Below are 18,996 nucleotides of genomic sequence, written 5' to 3'. Positions count from 1 at the left end.
TTGGTTGCATAACCTATAGACTTACTAGCGTCTGTATTAATTATGTTCCTTTCCCTTTTCTTGTAGAGGACAAAAGGCAATACTCCTATTTAAGGTGAATGTCTACTTAAACTCTAGATATTATTTTTATCTCTCTCCAGAATGGCTTCATGGTTTCCTTCACTTCAATGGTCTTCTCATCAGTATTAAAACACGTAACTCTTTCTATATTCAATTGTAAACTCAAAAATTCTCAATCAATTCCATTTCCTGTGTTTCTTTTTATAACCAAACATCTTGAAAACTATACTTATTTTGGCTTTAGCTATTTTCACTTCCTCTTCATCAATCCACTATGTCTGCAAAACTGCTCCTGCCAAGAGCACTGATGAATTCATTGTTGCTAGATCCTTTTCAAAACTTCACTTCTGCAAGCTAATCCTTAACATTGCTAATCCTTCTTAAACTGCCCTTTCCTTGACTTTCAAGACATGCCATACGGTAGTTGAGTTTAGTCAGGATAATAAAATCTGGAGTCAGACTGCCAACCTATGCTTCAGTTTCCATATATGTAAAACATAATATATAGGGTTTTTGTGAGGTTTAAATGAGTTGCTATATGTAAAGTGGTGGTAAAATTGGCAACAGTAATTGCTGGTTCTATTATGTCTCACCTCTTTGGCTTGTATTCTTATCAGTGTTGTGGTGTGTGCACATGTATGTGTGTGTGTGTGTGTGTGTGTGTGTGTCCTTATCCTTTCTTTTTCTTAACTATCTGGTAAACCAATTTTTCTCAAAGTTTAAGTTTTGAACTTGAATCACTCTGCATATTTGTTTTATGTGCAAATTCTTGAACCTCTCTCTAGATCTAATGGATCTAAATCTGGATAACTGAAAGATCTTCTCTTTTAAATATGTGCTCCAGATTATTGGTGGGTTTTTTTTTTTAGAATTTTTTTCCTTTATTGATTTTAGAGAGAGGAAATGAGGAGAAATAGAAACATAGAAAAGAGAGAATATCTATTGGCCGCCTTCTGCATGTCCCCCACTGGAAATTGGGCCCACAACCTGGGCATGTGTCCTGACCAGGAATCGAACTGGCGACCTTTTGATGCATGAGTCACTGCTCAACCACTGAGCCACACCGGCAGAACTAGATTATTCTAATAGATATAAACAAAAGTCTGTTTTCTTAAATTATTTATTTGATGTAGATAAAAATTTGAGAATTTCTGCATTGGTGTTTCTCAGGATCCTGTCCTGGAACTTCTCTCTTTACTCATAAAAGTAGGTATCTGTCTTCATGAGCAGTTCAAGAGCTGATTGTTCTCAAATTCTTTTCTTGAGGTCAGACTGATCATTTCAGGTTTGTAATCCAACTTCCTTTTATGTATATATCTTCATATGGCTATTTCAGAGATATCTAAAACTCATCACATCCCAAATTATTATCTTCCTCAACCAAAATCTGTCCTTCCTCCAACATTATCAATTTCACCACTGAAGCTCAAAATGTAAACGTCAGTTTTTATTTCCTACCTCCTTCTCTTTACTCTGTCCCCATTAGCCACCAAATCCTATTGAGCCTAAATGTCTCCCAAATCTGTTTTGACAACTCCACAGTCCAAGAGATCAGCATATCTCACCAGACTAAATCAAGAGTCTCCTAAAGGGACAAATGAAACCATGACTTTTGATCATCTACCCAATCACATTCTCCATAATCTACCATGATCTTCATAAAACACAAATCTAATTGTGCAATTCCTTGAAATATAAGCCCTGAATTGCTCATCATTTCATTCTAATAATGACAAAATTCCCAATTTCGGTTTCAATTAATGACCATCTTGGTAATTTTGACTAACGCTGCCTCTAAAGATAACTAAAAAATTTGGACAAAATGCTTTTTAAAAATCTAAGACATCTGGAAGCTAAAAAGCCCAAAGAAATCAAAAGAGATAAGCCCGACATTTGGGAGAATCCAAAAACTGAAGGAGGCTGGTTAGATAAATTCTGAATCCCTGAATGGCTATGTCATAAGAGTAATAGTGAACTGAAAATAGTCAAGTACTTCTGTAGGAACTGCAATGCAATTCTCAACCCTTTCAATCTATGATTGGATTAATTTGATCTATTATTGGTGGTTCCCCTCTAGATGTCTTCCAACAATAAAGAAAACCCTCTTTGAAGAAAAATATCACCACCCTAAAAATATGTTACAAGTTTTCCATCTAGCAACAGTTCTCTAGACCTGTAATTTTATATCTGAATCTGAATGATTGAAATGCTTGTTAAGTGAATAAATGATAAAAAATGGAAATTTTCTGGTAAGTAAAATAAATTACCTTCATCATTGTTATGGCAATATATCGAGCCTCCTTCACTATCATTGGTTCATATGAAACATCCAGCTTTGGTGATGCCAGTCCACCAAAAGTCTTGTCTGTATTAGAAGATGCAGCTGTTATGGCTGGACTGCCAGGAATCCTTTGAGGTTTCTTTACTTGCTCTTGTTGTAAAGATGTTTTTTTCTGAGAAACAGGAACAGCTTTCACTTCCACCTAACCATGACATTATAAAAAACAAATATTATTATTGTATAATTTTCTGTGACATATATATGAAAGGAAGCAATTTACAATTATGGATTCATAATTCTATTAATATTATGTTATGGATCTTGGGCATTCCCTTATTTAACAATGCTAGAATGACCTGAAGATGGTTTTATTACATGGATCCTAAATATAGCATAAAATACCTTATTTTTTTTTAGAATAAATATTCATATACATCAAAACATAAGATAAAAATGCCACCATTAATAAAGTACAGTAAAGGATAGCAGAATGAATCTACATTGAATTCTTGAAAGGACTAACATTAAATTATTTTATCTGGTAGCTCAAGTATAAATACTCTCCCACAATCTCCACATATTTTTAAGTGCTAATCTCGATTTTAGCTACATTGCTCTGCAGAAGAAAATGTACTTCATTGATAAGTCTTAAATATTAACACATAATAAGACAAATCTTATACCTAAAGCCTAAAGGTGTTTATTTATTCTAGTGTAGAAAGAGTATTTTAGATACCTGTCACCAAAATAAGCTATTTGATCTAAGCAATCTAATTAAACTTTCAAACTCAAGCTCTTCAATAATGAGGATATATTTCATCTACTCTACTGTAGAGCTACAAAGAACATATTTGTGGCTTCCTGTCAAGATGGCAAAGTAGATATAAATGCAGTACCTTCATGAAAATTAAAACTAAACTACAGAAAAAACATCATTTAAAACTCCCTGAAACCTAGCTGATCAAAAGTCCCATAATTAAGGAAGCCACATGGAGACCAGAAGAGGTGGAGACAAGGAATGGGCTGGTCACACACCCATGTGTTGCAGTTAAAAGTCTGGAGGGAGCACTGGCTGATTTCTGATTTGGCTCATCGGTTAGAGAATTCACCCACAAGGACCAAAGAGTTGCAGGTTAGATTCCAGTCAAGGTCACATACTTGGGTTGCGGTTTAGTCCCTGGCCCTGGTTGGGGTCGTGTGGGGGCAACCAATCGATGTGTCTCTCTCACATCAATGTTTCTCTCTCTCTCTTTCTCCCTCCCTCCCTCCTTTCTGTTTGAAGATAAATGAGAACCATCCTCAGATGAGGATTTTAAAAAGTCGGGAGGGATATCTTAGCTGTGGAGGTGACCCTGAAGAGTGAGCAGTTCCAGCTCCACACTAGGCCCCACCAGCCCAGGATTTCAGTGCTGAAAAGAGGTCTCCCCAAAGCTTACTATTATTATTTATTTTTTATGAAAAAAGTTTTATATGGACAACACGAACTGAACAAGAACACCTTGAACAAGGAGGGAGGCACAGGTAACTATTCAAGCAGAGGTGTCAAATACCAAAAACATTTGCAAGTCTAATTTGAAACTTAGCCCTTTTTAAGTACAGGAGAAAGTTACGGGAGAAACCATGCATGAAATAAGATACACGCACACATCTCTTTCACACTTCTTTCGTTCATTTTCCCCACAAGGAACAAATCTCCTTCCATTGCCATTTATCCCCTATACCCTCCTCCACCTCCCTCCACTCCCCCTTCGCCCAGCAATCACCATACTGTTGTCGCGTCCGTGAGTATTTTCTTTTTTGCTCAATCCCTTCACCCCACCATCCAGTGCACACTGCCCACAGATGTCAGCCTGCTCTCTCTGAGTCTGTCACTATTTCTCTTGTTAGTTCTTGTTCATTAGATTCCACACATGAGTGAAATCAAAGACTGGCTTATTTCTCTTAGCATAATGCCCTCCGGGTCTATCTATGCTGTCACAAAGGGTGAGATTTCCTTCTTTTTGACTGCTGAATAGTATTCATTGTATAAAGGTACCACAGATTTTTTTTATCCACTCATCTTCTGATGGATACTTGGGGCTGCTTCCAAATTTTGCCTATTGTAAATAATGATGTAATGAACACAGGGGTTCATATATTCTTTTGGATTTCTTCAGATAAATTTCCAAAGTGGAATTTCTGGGTCATAGGCAGTTCCATTTTTTTTTTTTTTCTTTACTGATTTTAGAGAGAGAGGGAGAGAGAGAGAGAAATAGCGATGAAAGAGAACATCTATTGGCTGCCTCCTGCATGGCCCCCACTGGGGATTTGGCCCACAACCTGGGCATGTGCCCTGACTGGTAATTGAACTGGCGACCTCATGGTACATAGGTTGATGCTCAAACACTGAGTCACACCAGCCGGGTGGCAGTCCATTTTTAATTTCTTGAGGTAACTCCATACTTTTTTCCACAGTTGCTGCACAAATCTGCATTCCCATGCCAGGCCCTCCAGCCCAGGGTTGCAGTGTGGGAAGATAAGTCGCCGTAATTTCTGACTGTGAATACCAATGGGGATTGTTGCAGAGAGAGTCAGAGGCTACTGGAGACCCAGGCATTCATTCCTCTCAAAGGGCCTGTGCACGAACTTACTTGGATACACTGGCTCTGATTTCCAGGGCTGGGGTAGCAACTTGAAAGGCATCCCAGACATATAGGGATGAAGTGAATTGTCTGGTTTTGAGGCAAGGGCTGGAGGGGAAGACTTTACCCAGACAGAAGTGCTGGCAAAAACCACTGTTCCTGCGCTAAGCCCTCCACCTACAGGCACCAGTGGGTGCCGTATTTGAGTAGCCATCAACTTGGCTAACACTGTTCACCTTGCCCTGGTGATTCTGAGACCCTGCCCCACCCAACTTGTGAACCCATCCAAGCTACTTCCAGTGTCTTTACCATACAAAAGGCCTATCTTGGCTCATGCTGTGGACTTTCCTAAAATCTCTCAAAGGCTCATAAACCCTAAGCAAGCAGTGACTGTCCAGCATGCTCCATACTTCTGGCTAAGTGACCCCAGGCTTGGCACTAGAGGCAGCCAGCTTCAGTTTACAGGTTTGCCTCTCCTGGGAACCTCTAAGTCCACAAAATGTAGTAGCCATCTGCAGTGTGCTTTGTAGCTAAGGCTGACCTTGGGCTGCAGCTCCTGGGAGGCCCCAGAACCAGTACATCTGGTGGTCTATGCCAGAGAACCACCCAACCAACTCTATAAGCAACACACTCATGGGGCAGATTCATGGGGCACCAGAGTCCCACTAAAGCAAGTCCTGCTCTGTGGGGTCAGCCCCTGTACAGCAGCTCCTCGGCTGTAGCCATGGCTAGTCCTCACAGAACATCAGCTTGGGAATAAATAGCTCCCACTGACATGCCAACAGCAATCAAGGATCAATTCCAACAGGAGGGTGCACAGAGCCCACATGGGGGTGTACCTGGCTCAGGTGATTGGGGAGGCCATGCCACTGGACCCTATAGGACACCCACTACATAGGCCGCTCTACCAAGACTAGGAGACATAGCATATGTACCTAATACACAGAAACAGACACAGGGAGGCTGCCAAAATGAGGAGACACAGAAACAAACCCCAAATGAAAGAATAGAAAAAAACTCCAGAAAACCAACAGAACAAAAATGAAAACAAGCAATCTACCAGATGCAGAGTGCAAAACCCTGGTTATAAGGATGCTCAATGAACTTAAAGGAAGAGTAAGTGAACGCAGTGAGAACTTCAAGAAAGAGATGGGAAATATAAAAATGAAGATAAAATCCATAAAAAGAGCCACTCAGAAATTAAGATTGCAATAACTGAAATAAAGACTACATTAGAGAGAATCAACAGTACAGTAGATGGAGTAGAGGACTGAATCAGTAATTTGGAAGGTAGCAGAAAATATCCAATCAGAACAGCAAAAAGAAAAAAACAAAACAAAAATGCCCTGGCCGATTTGGCTTAGCGGTTAGAGTGTCATCCCTGGCCCTGATCAGGGTCATGCGGGAGGCAACCAATCGATGTGTCCCTCTCACATCGATGTTTCTGTCTCTCTCTCTCTTCCTCTCTCTCTCCCCCCATTCTACTCTATCTGAAGATATCTGAGAAAATATCTTCAGATTTAAAAAAAAAAAGTCTAAGGGACCTCTGGGACAACTCTAACCGTACCAACATTTGCATCATGGGGTTGCCAGAAAGAGGAGAGCAAGACACTGAAAGCCTATTTGAAAAAATAATGATGGAAAATTCCCTAACCTGGAGAAGAAAATAGACATACAAGTCTAGGAAATGCAGAGAGTTCCAAACAAGATGAACCAAAAGAGGTCCACACCAAGACACATTATAATTAAAATGCCAAAATTTAATGACAAAGAGAGAATATTAAAAGCAGTAGGAGAAAAGCAGTTAGTCATCTACAAGAGAGTTCCCATAAAACTGCCAATTAATTTCTCAATAGAAACTTTGTAGGCCAGAAGGGATGGGCATGAAACATTCAAAGTGATAAAAAGCAAGGACACACAACCAAGATTACTTTACCCAGCACAGGAATCGTTTAAAATTAAAGGACAGATAAAGAGGTTCCCAGACAAGAAATAACTAAAGGAGTTCATCACCACCAAACCAGTATTATAAGAAATGTTAAAGGGTCATCTTTAAGAAGAGGAAAAAAAAAAAAACAATAAAAATTATGTATAATAAAATGGCAATAATTACATATCTACCAACAACTGCTTTAAATGCAAATGGGTTGAATGCTTCAATCAAAAGAAATAGGGTGGCTGAATGGATAAGAAAACAGGACCCTTACATATGCTGTCTACAAGTGACTCACTTCAGATCAAAGACACAAAAGTAAAGTGATAGAAAAATATATTTAATGAAACTGGAAACAAACAAAAAGCTGGGGTAGCAATACTTATATCAGAGAAAATAGACTTTAAAATCAAGGCTATAACAAGAGACAAAGAAGGACCTCGCAATTTCACTTCTGGGTATTTGTTCAATGAAACTCAAAACACTAAATTGAAAAAACATACATGGCCCTGGGAAGTGCTGCACAATGGTTATAGTGTCAGCCTGCACACTTAAGGGTCACGAGTTCTATTCCTGGTCAAGGACACATAGCAGGTTTGATCCCGGCCCCAGTCATTCAGGAGGCAACCAATTGGTATGCCTATTTCACATCATGTTTCTGTTTCTCTTTCTCTCTCTCTCTCCCTCTCCTTCCCTTCCACTGTCTCTTAAAATCAATGGAAAAAAATATCTTCGGGAGAGGATTAACAGCAACAACAACAAAAAAATACACACATCCAAATGTTCGTTGCAACATTATTTACAATAGCCAAGATATAGAAGCAACCTAACTGCCCCTCAATAGATGAATAGATTTTAAAAAGTGGTGCATACATACAATAGAATATAATTCAGCCATAAAAAAGAATGAAATATCGCACTCACCACCTGCAACAACATGGATGGACCTAGAGGGTACTGTATAAGGGACAGTACGTGCTGTGTAAAATAAGTCCAAAAGAGAAAGACAAATACCAGATAATTTACTCATATGTGATATCTATAAACAAAACAAGAAACAAGCAGAAGAGAAAAAGACTGATACAGAGAAAATTTTGACAGTTGCCAGATGGGGGGGAGGGGTTCAGTGAAAAAGATTAAGGGCTTAAGAAGTACAAATTGATGGTTACAGAATAGACATGAGGACGTAAAGTACAGCATAGGGAATATGGTAAATAACATTGTATTAACTATGTATGGTGTCAGATAGATAGCAGATTTATTGGAGGTGATCACTTCATAAGTTATATAAATGTCTAATTACTGTGTTGTATACCTGAAACTAATATAATATTGTATGTCAAGTATAATTGAAAAACAAAAACACAAATATTAAAAAAAAAGAACAGATTTGCTAAGGCATGTTGAAACATTGAAAGTATAAATTATCTTACAAACAATACTCAGAAATATAATTTCAGCATTGTTGTCTATGTCCATTGGTTATGCTTATACACAATGTTGGGGGGGGGCGGGAACGGGAGGAGGGTGTCAATGGGGGAAAAAGGAGAAACATCTGTAACAAAAATAAATTCACTAAAATTAAAAAAAAGAAATATAATTTCAGGAATTTTAACAAGACATTTTATTGTCTGTATGTTTGTTTATGCATTAGCAAAAACCACCTGATCCCTAGGCAATCACAAAGTTACAATTTATATACCACTTTAGCTCTTTATCAGATATTATCATTCTGAGGTTCAAAGTTTATGGTCCTTTCAGAAACCACTTTTGTGGTTGGGAAGAACAGCTAATCAAAATAGGTTCTTCACAGAAATAGGAAGGGTAGAATAAATGAAAGTAACTGTATTACTTAAGTAATGGAGGGGCATCCCAGAACTGTGGAATGTTTGTAATGTTTATGGTTCTTCTTAATGCCATTCTATAGGGGGTCAGTAGTTAGAGACTCTCACTGTTTACATAAAATGAAGTGCAGCTGGCAAATATGTCCCATTAAATAACCATTATCTTTAGTTGGGGTTAAGTGAGATCAGTATTTGAACTGATATAATGCCCTAAATATATTAAAAACCCTTTTATATTTAAAACATAGAAGTTTAAAGGTATATAGTATAATTCTTAAACTCATATACACTGCTATCATTAAAAGCTTTAAACTTTAAATGTAATAAAAAAAAAGAAAAGTACTTTATATTTTTAAATTAAAGCCACTATTTTTATACATACTATTTTGGTTTAATTTTTTTAAACAACTATATTCACTCTAAACAAATTAATATTAGAAGTGTATTTTCCCATGACCCTTGAAGTAAATCACTGAACAATTTTACATGCTAAATCTGAGATATTACAGAATGATAACTATTCTGTTTTCTTTTACAAACTGTGCTTCCTTTAAAGAATTTGTTATTCTTTTATTTCCTATGTGACTTTCTATTTGCACTAAATAACACTTGCTACTTAAAAAATAATTTTTGATCTCACAAAAATATTAGCTACAAACCAACTTTTATGTTTCAAATAACTGGCTATTATTATATAAAGATGCTTCAACAATTTTTGGTACTTCTAAAATGGCTCCTAAAACTACATATGCTGCTAAACCTAGAAACATTTTTTCAGCTAACATGATAATATAATATTAATAAATTAAACATCAATAGGTATGCAAATCACTTTTCTTAAGTAGTGTTTAAAGAAATATCCTAAATATGGTTTCTAAATTAGAGATAAATCTGATATGGATTCTGAGTAGGATAAACAAATATATAGGGGAAAAAAAGGAAGTACAGAAAGATACATAAGATCATGTGGGAAACAAACAAACAAACAAACAAACAAACAGGAAGAGAGCAAAAGACAAAAGCATAAAGTCTGGCTTTGAAATATAAGATATAAACAACCCAGATACCAAAATGGAGAAAAAGACAATAAAAGGTGTAAAGGAGGAAACATGAGAAAATACAGCTAAAGAAACACTGTAAGTGTAATAATATGAACATCAAAATGTTATGCTGACCTGGAAAACGGTTATTCCAATATAGTCACACAAATAAGGAACTTATTGTGGGCTCAAAGACTGGATTTAACAATGCACTACATACACTTAGGTGAGAAACAACTCATCAGTGAATAATACATTCACCCTCAAAATATTAAAATGTACTGTATTGTGATAAAAATTCTTTCCTCAAGAGTCTTTTTTTTTTTTTTTGGCGTCACTATCAGGATTACTTTATTCTCTATTCAGTTTTCAGTTTTTTTCCTTATAATTCATAGTGGGCATGAAATCATTTTGATGGGGCATTATCTTCCTTACAAAGGTAGAGAGAAAATACCACAGTGCAGCATATTGCATAAATATATTATATATATTGTATGTAATTAAGAGTATATAATATTCCATCATATATATGTATGTTTGGGTCATGGTGCAAATCCTTATGGTGTGAGTCTTTATCAAAACTTTGAAAGCCAATGGTAAAGCCTGATTTTTGTTTACTATCAGGTTCAAATACTTTTCCATCCAGTTTTATTTAATGGACTTAAGACATGTGAAGTATAGGGGTCTTGTCTTTTTTACTATGAGTCAGGTAAAATGTTCCACTGGTCTTGTGTTTCTTCATGGTATAAATCAAAGAATGTACCAAGTAATTGAAAGAGTTCTATCAAAAGTAATATTGAGGTAAAATCATCTGCTCTGTAGTTAAGCGGGATTTTGTGGACTAATCAATGCTAAGCTCCAAACAATTAAATCACTTTGCAATACAGTAACTTTGAAGAGTTGGGGCAGCTGGGGATTGCCTATACAAATTTTCATTAATACGAATTTTTCTCAGAAATATAATAAAAGTTTTAAATGAGATGTTTACATTAACAGATTATGTCACAAAGGATTTTACTTCATATATTATAGTATGTTCTAAATGTCTCAGTGAAGAGGTATCTAAAGAACTGTATTCATCAATATAGCACATGAATATTTATATTCTTTTCTTTTACAATCCAAATTCACTTATTTATAATTTATTTAATAAGTATCATTATTATATTTTCAATGTTGTTTCAATAGTACAGAATGCAGAATGTATTTGAGTTTTAAAGTGTGTATATATATGTATGTATCTATACATATACATATATAGATACATACATATATATACACACACACACAAGATTTTTAAAATGTATTCTTTCATTGATTTATTCAATCACTATGTATTGAAGGCCTTCCTTCTATGTGCTTAGCCCTCTTTATTATGGATACTTCTTTCTCTTTCCTTTGTATCATGATAGCACCTAGCAAAATGTAAAAAACAACTAAAAAAATACAACTTGGAAAATCGAATACTAATAATATAAACAAGTCATTTAAACAATGTTTTGACTTCCTCTATTACATATATGTAAAAAGGGTCCCACAAAAGCACTCTACAATCAGTGCATAGATGTCCACTACTTTAATTTTGATATAATTACCTTCATATTGGGAACATGTACCACATCCCCATACTGGTCTTTTGTTTGAACAGTTATGGTGGTAGGCCAACCACAACGAATATCATCCTTATTCAGGATCAAAGATGTTTTCTGAGGATCGGCATAGGAATCTGGCTGAAGCCACCTAGTAGTAACAAAAAAAAAGAATCAAGCAAACAAACAAATAAGAAACATTCATCAATATCTTCAACGATTAATATGAAATTAAGCCAAATGAATAAACTTGTATCAAAATGTCAAACAGTTTCATTTCTAATTCAGTGATAATCTGGAAATTGCTAATTATTCATTAAAAAATATGCCAAAGCACATGAGATTTCTGAGGTTAACAGACAGAAATTTTAAAATCAGAAAACTTGAAAGCTTAACTATGATTGATTTAAAATAATCAAGGAAATGAATCTAGGTCAAGTTTAATTTGAAGTCTCCAGTACACTAATTTTTACTGAGGAAGGTCTGCCTTAACTTGCCAACCTAATAACCTAGGAAAGAGCAGCTTCTCTGTCAAAACCGGGACAAAAATGACATTCTCCATGCTTGAGAGCAATTAGGTTAAAGATGCACTATTCATCTTCCCTTTATTATTGTTATTTTTTTAATCCCTGCCTGAGGATATTTTTCCATTTATCTTTAGATAGAGTGGGAGGGGGAGAGAGAGAAACATTGATGTGAGAGAGACACATCGATTGGCTGCCTCCCACATGACCCTGACCAGGGCTGGGGACCAAACCACAACCGAGGTAATGCCCTTGACCAGAATCAAACTCATGACTCTTTGGTCTGTGGGCCGAAGCTCTAAGTGCTGAACCAAACTGGCCAGGGCTGTTCATCTTATCTTTACACAATTTCTCAACTATCTTCCCTCATTATCTTCCCTTCCACATAAATTCTGCCAATTTTCTACACTTTGCAAAAACCATTCCTAAATTCATTTCATAGTTAACATTCAAGGTACCCTATAAGTAATTCTGTCATGTGTCAAAATGATCACAAAGAGAGCAGTGAGGCTGACTTATGGCTCGGTGGACTGAGCATGATCCCATGGAATGAGAGGTTCCAGTTCGATTCCTGGTCAGGGCACATGCCCAGGTTGCGGGCTTGATCCTCAGTGGGAAGAGTGCAGGAGGCAGCTGATCGATGTATCTCTCTCACATCAATGTTTCTATCTCTCTCTCCTTCCTCTCTCTCTGGAAAATCAATAAAAACATATTTTTAAAAAAATAAAGAAAAAAAAAGTTTATTAAAAAAAAAAGATTTTTCTCCAATCATCATTTTGGTTTTTTAAAACTGAAGAGTAATATCTGTATTTTTAAAATTGAAACCAGAATGAAGTTAAGTTTCTATATTGCAAAATCACATAAAGCCAGCATATTTTTCCTTTAGCTTAAAAAAACACCACCACACACACACAACATAATAAACGAGAACTCCACAACCTCCAATAATTTGATTTAAATTATAAATTTATATTTCTATTACCTGTAGATTTGAAAAAAACTTACATTATTAAAATAGAATATAGTGATAAACTTAGGAGTTTAGTTATTAAATATTACTATCCAAAACACAGACTTTCAATTATACCCCATATTCCACATATTTTTTAAATAAAAGTTCATCTAGGAAACTTTAAAATAATCAACTAACATTTATCATATATTTTTAAAGTATTTTGAAATATTAACCATTTTATGTTTCAGCAAGTTCAAAACACAAAACCAGATTATTTTAGGCAGCACTTTAACATCCTAATGACTCCCCTTTCATCTCTTTTCAGAAATGAAAACTGAGGCAAGCCCTGAAAGAAAGTAATTGTGGTACTTAAAGTGCATTACCTTGCAAGCCTTCCACCACTTGATCCTGGAACACAAGCAATAAAATCATCCAGGAAGGACTGTTCATTGCTTTGGATTTGTAGTGGCAAGTTTCCTTCCAGTGCTTCTAATATAGTTGGTGAATGAGAAAGAGCTAAACCCTTTCCAAGAATACCAGAATGGGTTTTGCACACCTGTTGGGTAAAAGAGAACATTTATATATTTTAAAATATAAAACTTAAAATACATAAATTTTTTAACTTACAAATAATTTCTGATAGATCTTTTTGGGAAAATCATTTTCTCCCCATGCTCCAGTGTTCCTTTAGCCTATAAAGTAGACAACTTCCAGGAGAAAAAAAAACATGGGAAAATACTTTGTTTCTTTCCTTCCACACACACACACAAAAAAAGACTTGTGAGATCTGGTGGTGCACCTCCTCCTTTTCTAGCCCTCTACATGTTACATCATCATTTGTCGGAGCCAGGTCTGCCTCCTGTAGGCAGCTATGGCGATCTCTAATTTTGTCTCCCCAATATTGGCAGCTATCATGCATGAGTTGTGTCTGCTCTCCCAGGTGGGTGGTACCATAATCTAGACTTGGGCAAAAACTGGCTGGAAGCTTGATTATGGCTGCACATAAATTATATTAGTCTGTCTAAACCTGACTGAACTGAAGTAAAGGAGGCAGGTAAAACTGAAATTTTAGTTCTCATCTATTAGACAAGAAGTCTATGTTTTGAAGAAACTTGCTTTAAATGCTGAAGCTCAAGAAACTTTTCAATGACTATATAATAAATTTCAAAACAATTCTACAACCTATACAGCTTCAAAAATTATGATCTTTGAAATCAAACAGACGTGAGTTTGAATGCTGACTTTGGACAAGTTATGGCTGTGTACTTGTGAGCTAACAAGTTACAGACCTTCCTAAATCTATAAAATATACAAACTGGTGACCAAATAATATCTTTCTGTGGTTATTATAAAATTTAAATTAAATAACACATGTAAAATGCACACTATATTGCCCAAGAAGTAAGGGTATTTAATACATGTTAGACCACCACCCCAACTACCTTATATGCCAAGAAAGTGGGCAATTTGAGATATCATATTTTTTGGTTGTTGTTGAACAGCTGCACAATAAAGATCTCTTTATGTCTGGCCTAAATGACATTTCATAAACCATAATAATCCCTGTAATGATGAATAATATACAAACTCTTTGATGATTCTCCTTAACTAGATATTGTGGTTATTAAATGTTTGTTGAATTAATTTTTATTTATTTTTTAAGAATTTTTTTTTTCTTTATTGATTTTAGAGAGCGAATGAGAGGGAGAGGGAGAGATAGAAGCATCGATGAGAGAGAACATTGATTGGCTGCCTCCTGCATGCCTCACACTGGGGATTGGGCCCTCAACCTGGACATGTGCCCTGATCGGGAATTGAACTGGCAACCTCTTGGTTCATGGGTTGACGCTCAACCACTGAGCTACACCAGCCAGGCTAATTTTTATTTTTGTATCTTTAGGTACAAAGACTTAACTTTTTAAAAATATGTTTTTATTATTGATTTTAGAGAGAGAGGGCGGAAAATGGAGAAGAGGGAAACATTGATGTGAGAAGGTAATATCAATCGGCTGCCTCCTGCACACCCCCTACTGGGAATTAAGCCTGCAACCTGGGCATGTGCCCTGACCGGAATTGAACTAGCAAACACTCAATGCATGGGATGATGCTCAACCAACTGAGCCACACTGGCCAAGGCCAAAGACTTAATCTTTTTAAAAAAAATACAAAAACGAAAGCTAGTTTCTTAACATTATAGGACACCACAACTCTCTCTGATTACAGCATAGTGATCAAGGTCATGGAGTTTATCACCAAATTACCAGAAGTCAGATTCTAGCCCAGCTCCTTGTTAGCTGTGTGATTCTGGGCAAGTCTCAAAGTTCTCCTTGCCTCAGTTTCTCTGAATGTAAATGGAGATAAGAGTCTAATCCATAGGGTTGTTGTGAGGAGTGAACGAGTTAAAAATATGCAAAGTGTCTGAAACAGTACTTGATAAACTTAAGATCAAATAAATATTTGTTTTTATTATTACTGCTGTGATCAATGTATCTCAGGAAATACAATATAAACCACTAGTCATAGGTATTAGAAGACCTAGATACTAGACTCTATTTCCCAACTAGCTAAATTCTTAGACAAGTTGCATACTTTTTCTGAACTTCAATTATAATTGTAAAATACAAAAATACAATAGATAATACTGACCTCAAAGTATAACTGCAAAAAATAGATAATAAAGATATAGTAAACTATAGAGGGTTCTGAAGATATTATTTAAATTACTAATACCTCAATTCCCCTTTTTCTAACTGGTCAATAAAACTTTTAGGACCCACTTTACACGCCCACAGCTCTGCAATGCGTTCCCTGACACCCTTGGCACTTGATAGATCTTCTCTCTCCCCAAATATTTCTGTATCACTGCAGAGTTAAAACCCACCATGCAGTAAAGCAAGGGGCTCACATGAGTCTCTCCCATCAAGGGGAAAAATTTTAAGTTATTTATCTTTATAACCTCCAATAAATAGAATTAAATATTTAATGAATGAGTCCTATTTTCAAGAAAATTTAGGTTGCTCTAAGTGAATATACTAGTCTTAAATTAATGTGAAACGTTTAACCATACAATGTTTGAGACAATACCTGTAATGCAGCCTCTTCAAGAATTTCAAGATCTTCCTCTAATTCATTACCTGCTGTGTAAATGAAACAGTTTACTGAAATATATTATCAATACTTAGTTTAACTTTGTAGTCTTTTGCATTCTTTATACTTTTTTCACAATTCTGATATTCTGGATTGAAAAGAACTGTTATCATTCTGGCATTCTGTATAAATCTCAGTGGTTTATATTTTAAAGTGTAACTTTTGTTGTGAATATAAGCCATAATTCTCAAAACAATACTCAAAATGCATCCATTGAGTGATGTGTCAAAGATTTATACTATATTTATGCATATAAATGTGTAATTTTGAGTATTTACTTTTTAACAAAAATATATGAGGAAACTGATTATTCAGAATATGAGCCTTTTTAATTTGGTTATCTTATGAAAGAGCTATAACTTTAGTAAACAATAGTTAACTTGTAGGAAAACAGCAGGTGATGACTGAATCCTCCAGTCATTTTCTCCTTTACTGCTTAATATAGAATATATTTTATTTATTGAATTTTCTTTGATAATATAACTTATAAACTATTAACTACTAAAGTAATACATGTTCAAATAAAAATATTCAAATTATACTAAGGTACAGAATGAATAATTCTGCCACCACCCCTTCCCAAATAAATAGTGTCAACAGTTTCTTATTTTTCTAGAAATTCTGTTGCAAATAATAAATGTTTGTATGTATGTGTCAACATATGCACAGGTATGCACATATACATATATTTATACATATATAAGATAATGTTGGCAAAAATGGAACCCTCTTCTGCCACTTGCTTTTCTCAGTTAATATAATTTGAACATCTTTCTTGGTCAGGAATACTTATTTGTTATTGTTGTTTTTTAATTTATTTTTCTTTATTGATTTTAGAGAGATAGGAAGTGAAAGGGAGAGAAAGATAGAAACATCGATGAGAGAGAACATCGATTGGTCACCTCCTGCATGCTCCCTACTGGGGATTGGGCCCACAACCTGGGCATGTGTCCTGACCAGGAATTGAACCAGTGATCTTTTGGTGCATGGGTCGACGCTCAACCACTGAGCCATATCAGACAGACTTGTTGTTTTTTAACAGCTGCATACATTCACAATGTATGGGTGTAACACTGCTTATTTAAACAGTTTCCAACTGATACACAATTTGATCACTTCGAGGTATTACAATCACAAACACTATTACATTAATCTATCTTACAACATATACTGTTGAGTATTTGCACATGTATGTATACAAAATTGCTACATCAAAAAGTATAAGCATGTAAAATTTGAAGTTATTGACAAATATCCTCCAAAGTCATTGTACTAATTTTCTTCATATGAACAGAATACATGATATCTCATTTCCTCACATCAAAATCAATATTAAATAGGAACAATGGAATTGAGAAAAGTGAAAAGGAGCAGAAGGGGAAAGGAAATAGAGAAGAAAAGAGAAGGGAATAAAGAAGGGATCAAGTAAGAAGGGAAGAGATACAGATGAACTTTCGGGGATGAACACTGGGGAAATAAAACAATACCTTTTAATCCCCAAGTGCCGTGAAATAAAATCTTAAACCATGTATAAACATCATAGAATTGGTAAATATTTTTAACCTTATTTTTGTCTTTGCCATCTTGATTCTAATTCAACTTACATAACATACAAATTTGTATCATATAAAGAGGTACCATTTCAGCCACTGGCTCATTTCCCTGTTCTACCTAACATGAAAACTCCTCCAAAGAGCTGTCTATATTCAGCCTGACTCCCCTTCCTGACTTGCTATTCTCTCACTCTACTCTAAAAGGCCTTTACTGATATATTTCTTTTTTCATAAGATTCTTAAAAATTGACTTTTTAGAGAGGGAGAAAAAGAGAGAAACTTTGATACAAGAGTGAAACACTGATCAGCTGTCTCCTTCATGCCCCCTACTGGGGATCGAGTGCAACCGGGGCATATGATGCCCAACCAACTGAGCCATATTGACCAGAGCTTACGGATACATTTCTTATTGAGTATAAAATCAGCAAGTTTTTCAATCTAAGGACAGATTTTAATTGATTTCTCAGCAGCATTTAAAAATCTCATGAATATTCACTGTTCTGGTTTTACTCCTACCTCACAATATTTTTGCAGTTTTTTCTTCCTATTCTGTCCACCATTGAAATTTTGGCTAGTTCCAAGCTTTGATCCTGGGCTCTTGTCATTCTCATTTGCATTCTCTTCCTAGCTCATCTTTCACAGGGTCCCATGTATTTAAGTATCAACTATGTTCATATGACTTTGCATTGACTTGTTCCTTGAACTCCAGACAATGACTTCTAAATGTCTACTTGATATGTCCTCTAGAATATTTAAGAACTATCTCAAATTTTTGGTTTCACACTATACATCCAGTGCCTAAACCAGTGCCTAGTACAATAGCATGTATGTGGATAAGGAGGGTGTGTGCATGCGTGTGTGGTGAATTAAAAAGACAAGAGGATACTCTTCAGTCTCCAGTCTCCATTTTAGAATCCCAAACTATCAGTAAAGTAAGCAGTTATTGATCATGAGTGTGACTATGAAATTCATTTGCTAATCTATTTTCAGAATATTATATAATAAGCATATTCTATTCCTAAAATTTTTTTAAAAATCATAAATTTTTAAAAAAATCACAGACTTACCAATAGGAAGTGCTAGATCCTTTTTCATCAAAGCTGCTGCACAAACCCCACCAAGATTGGCTAATTCTTTTTCCAACTGAATGACTCCCTGTAGAATTGCAAAAACCTATCAGTTGCTTTAAAAAATGTTTGGAAGATAATGTGGATAATCAACAAATGTGACTTGCATTCAAGTGTTAACTTTTGTAACTGGAAGGAAGCATGTGTTAACTAATGGTTAAATTAAGTGTGAAAGAAAGTCAATATTATGTCTTATGCTGGTTATAAGGTTTGGGTCCACAGCTTCATCATCCAAAGAATGTTTCAGTCATTTCTTTGAGGGAACATGACCATTTTTTCACTTGGTTTGGTTTTATTGTATAATTTTTTTTTTTTTTTTATC

At 35.4% G+C, this 18,996-nt stretch overlaps 1 protein-coding gene across 15 annotated transcripts in view; it reads right to left on the bottom strand.

Moving 5' to 3' along the window:
- MYCBP2 (MYC binding protein 2) overlaps positions 1-18,996 on the bottom strand; it is a 297,109-nt gene that overhangs the window by 96,552 nt on the left and 181,561 nt on the right. For 11 of the 15 annotated variants that reach the window (XM_036249657.1, XM_036249659.1, XM_036249660.1 and 8 more), the window contains 5 exons: positions 18,615-18,702; positions 15,932-15,984; positions 13,231-13,403; positions 11,375-11,519; positions 2,328-2,543 (listed from right to left, as the gene is read on the bottom strand). In XM_036249657.1, the coding sequence (XP_036105550.1) occupies positions 2,328-2,543; positions 11,375-11,519; positions 13,231-13,403; positions 15,932-15,984; positions 18,615-18,702 (675 nt within the window). The remainder of the gene's footprint in view (positions 1-2,327; positions 2,544-11,374; positions 11,520-13,230; positions 13,404-15,931; positions 15,985-18,614; positions 18,703-18,996) is intronic. The other 4 variants (XM_036249658.1, XM_036249661.1, XM_036249670.1 and 1 more) reach the window with 1 other exon arrangement.

This window comes from Molossus molossus, unplaced genomic scaffold (genome assembly GCF_014108415.1).
Source record: "Molossus molossus isolate mMolMol1 unplaced genomic scaffold, mMolMol1.p scaffold_m16_p_9, whole genome shotgun sequence".
In the NCBI taxonomy this organism is placed as follows: domain Eukaryota; kingdom Metazoa; phylum Chordata; class Mammalia; order Chiroptera; family Molossidae; genus Molossus; species Molossus molossus.
The sequence above is the reverse complement of the archived record's forward strand: the minus strand, read 5'-3'. Positions and strand labels throughout refer to the sequence as shown.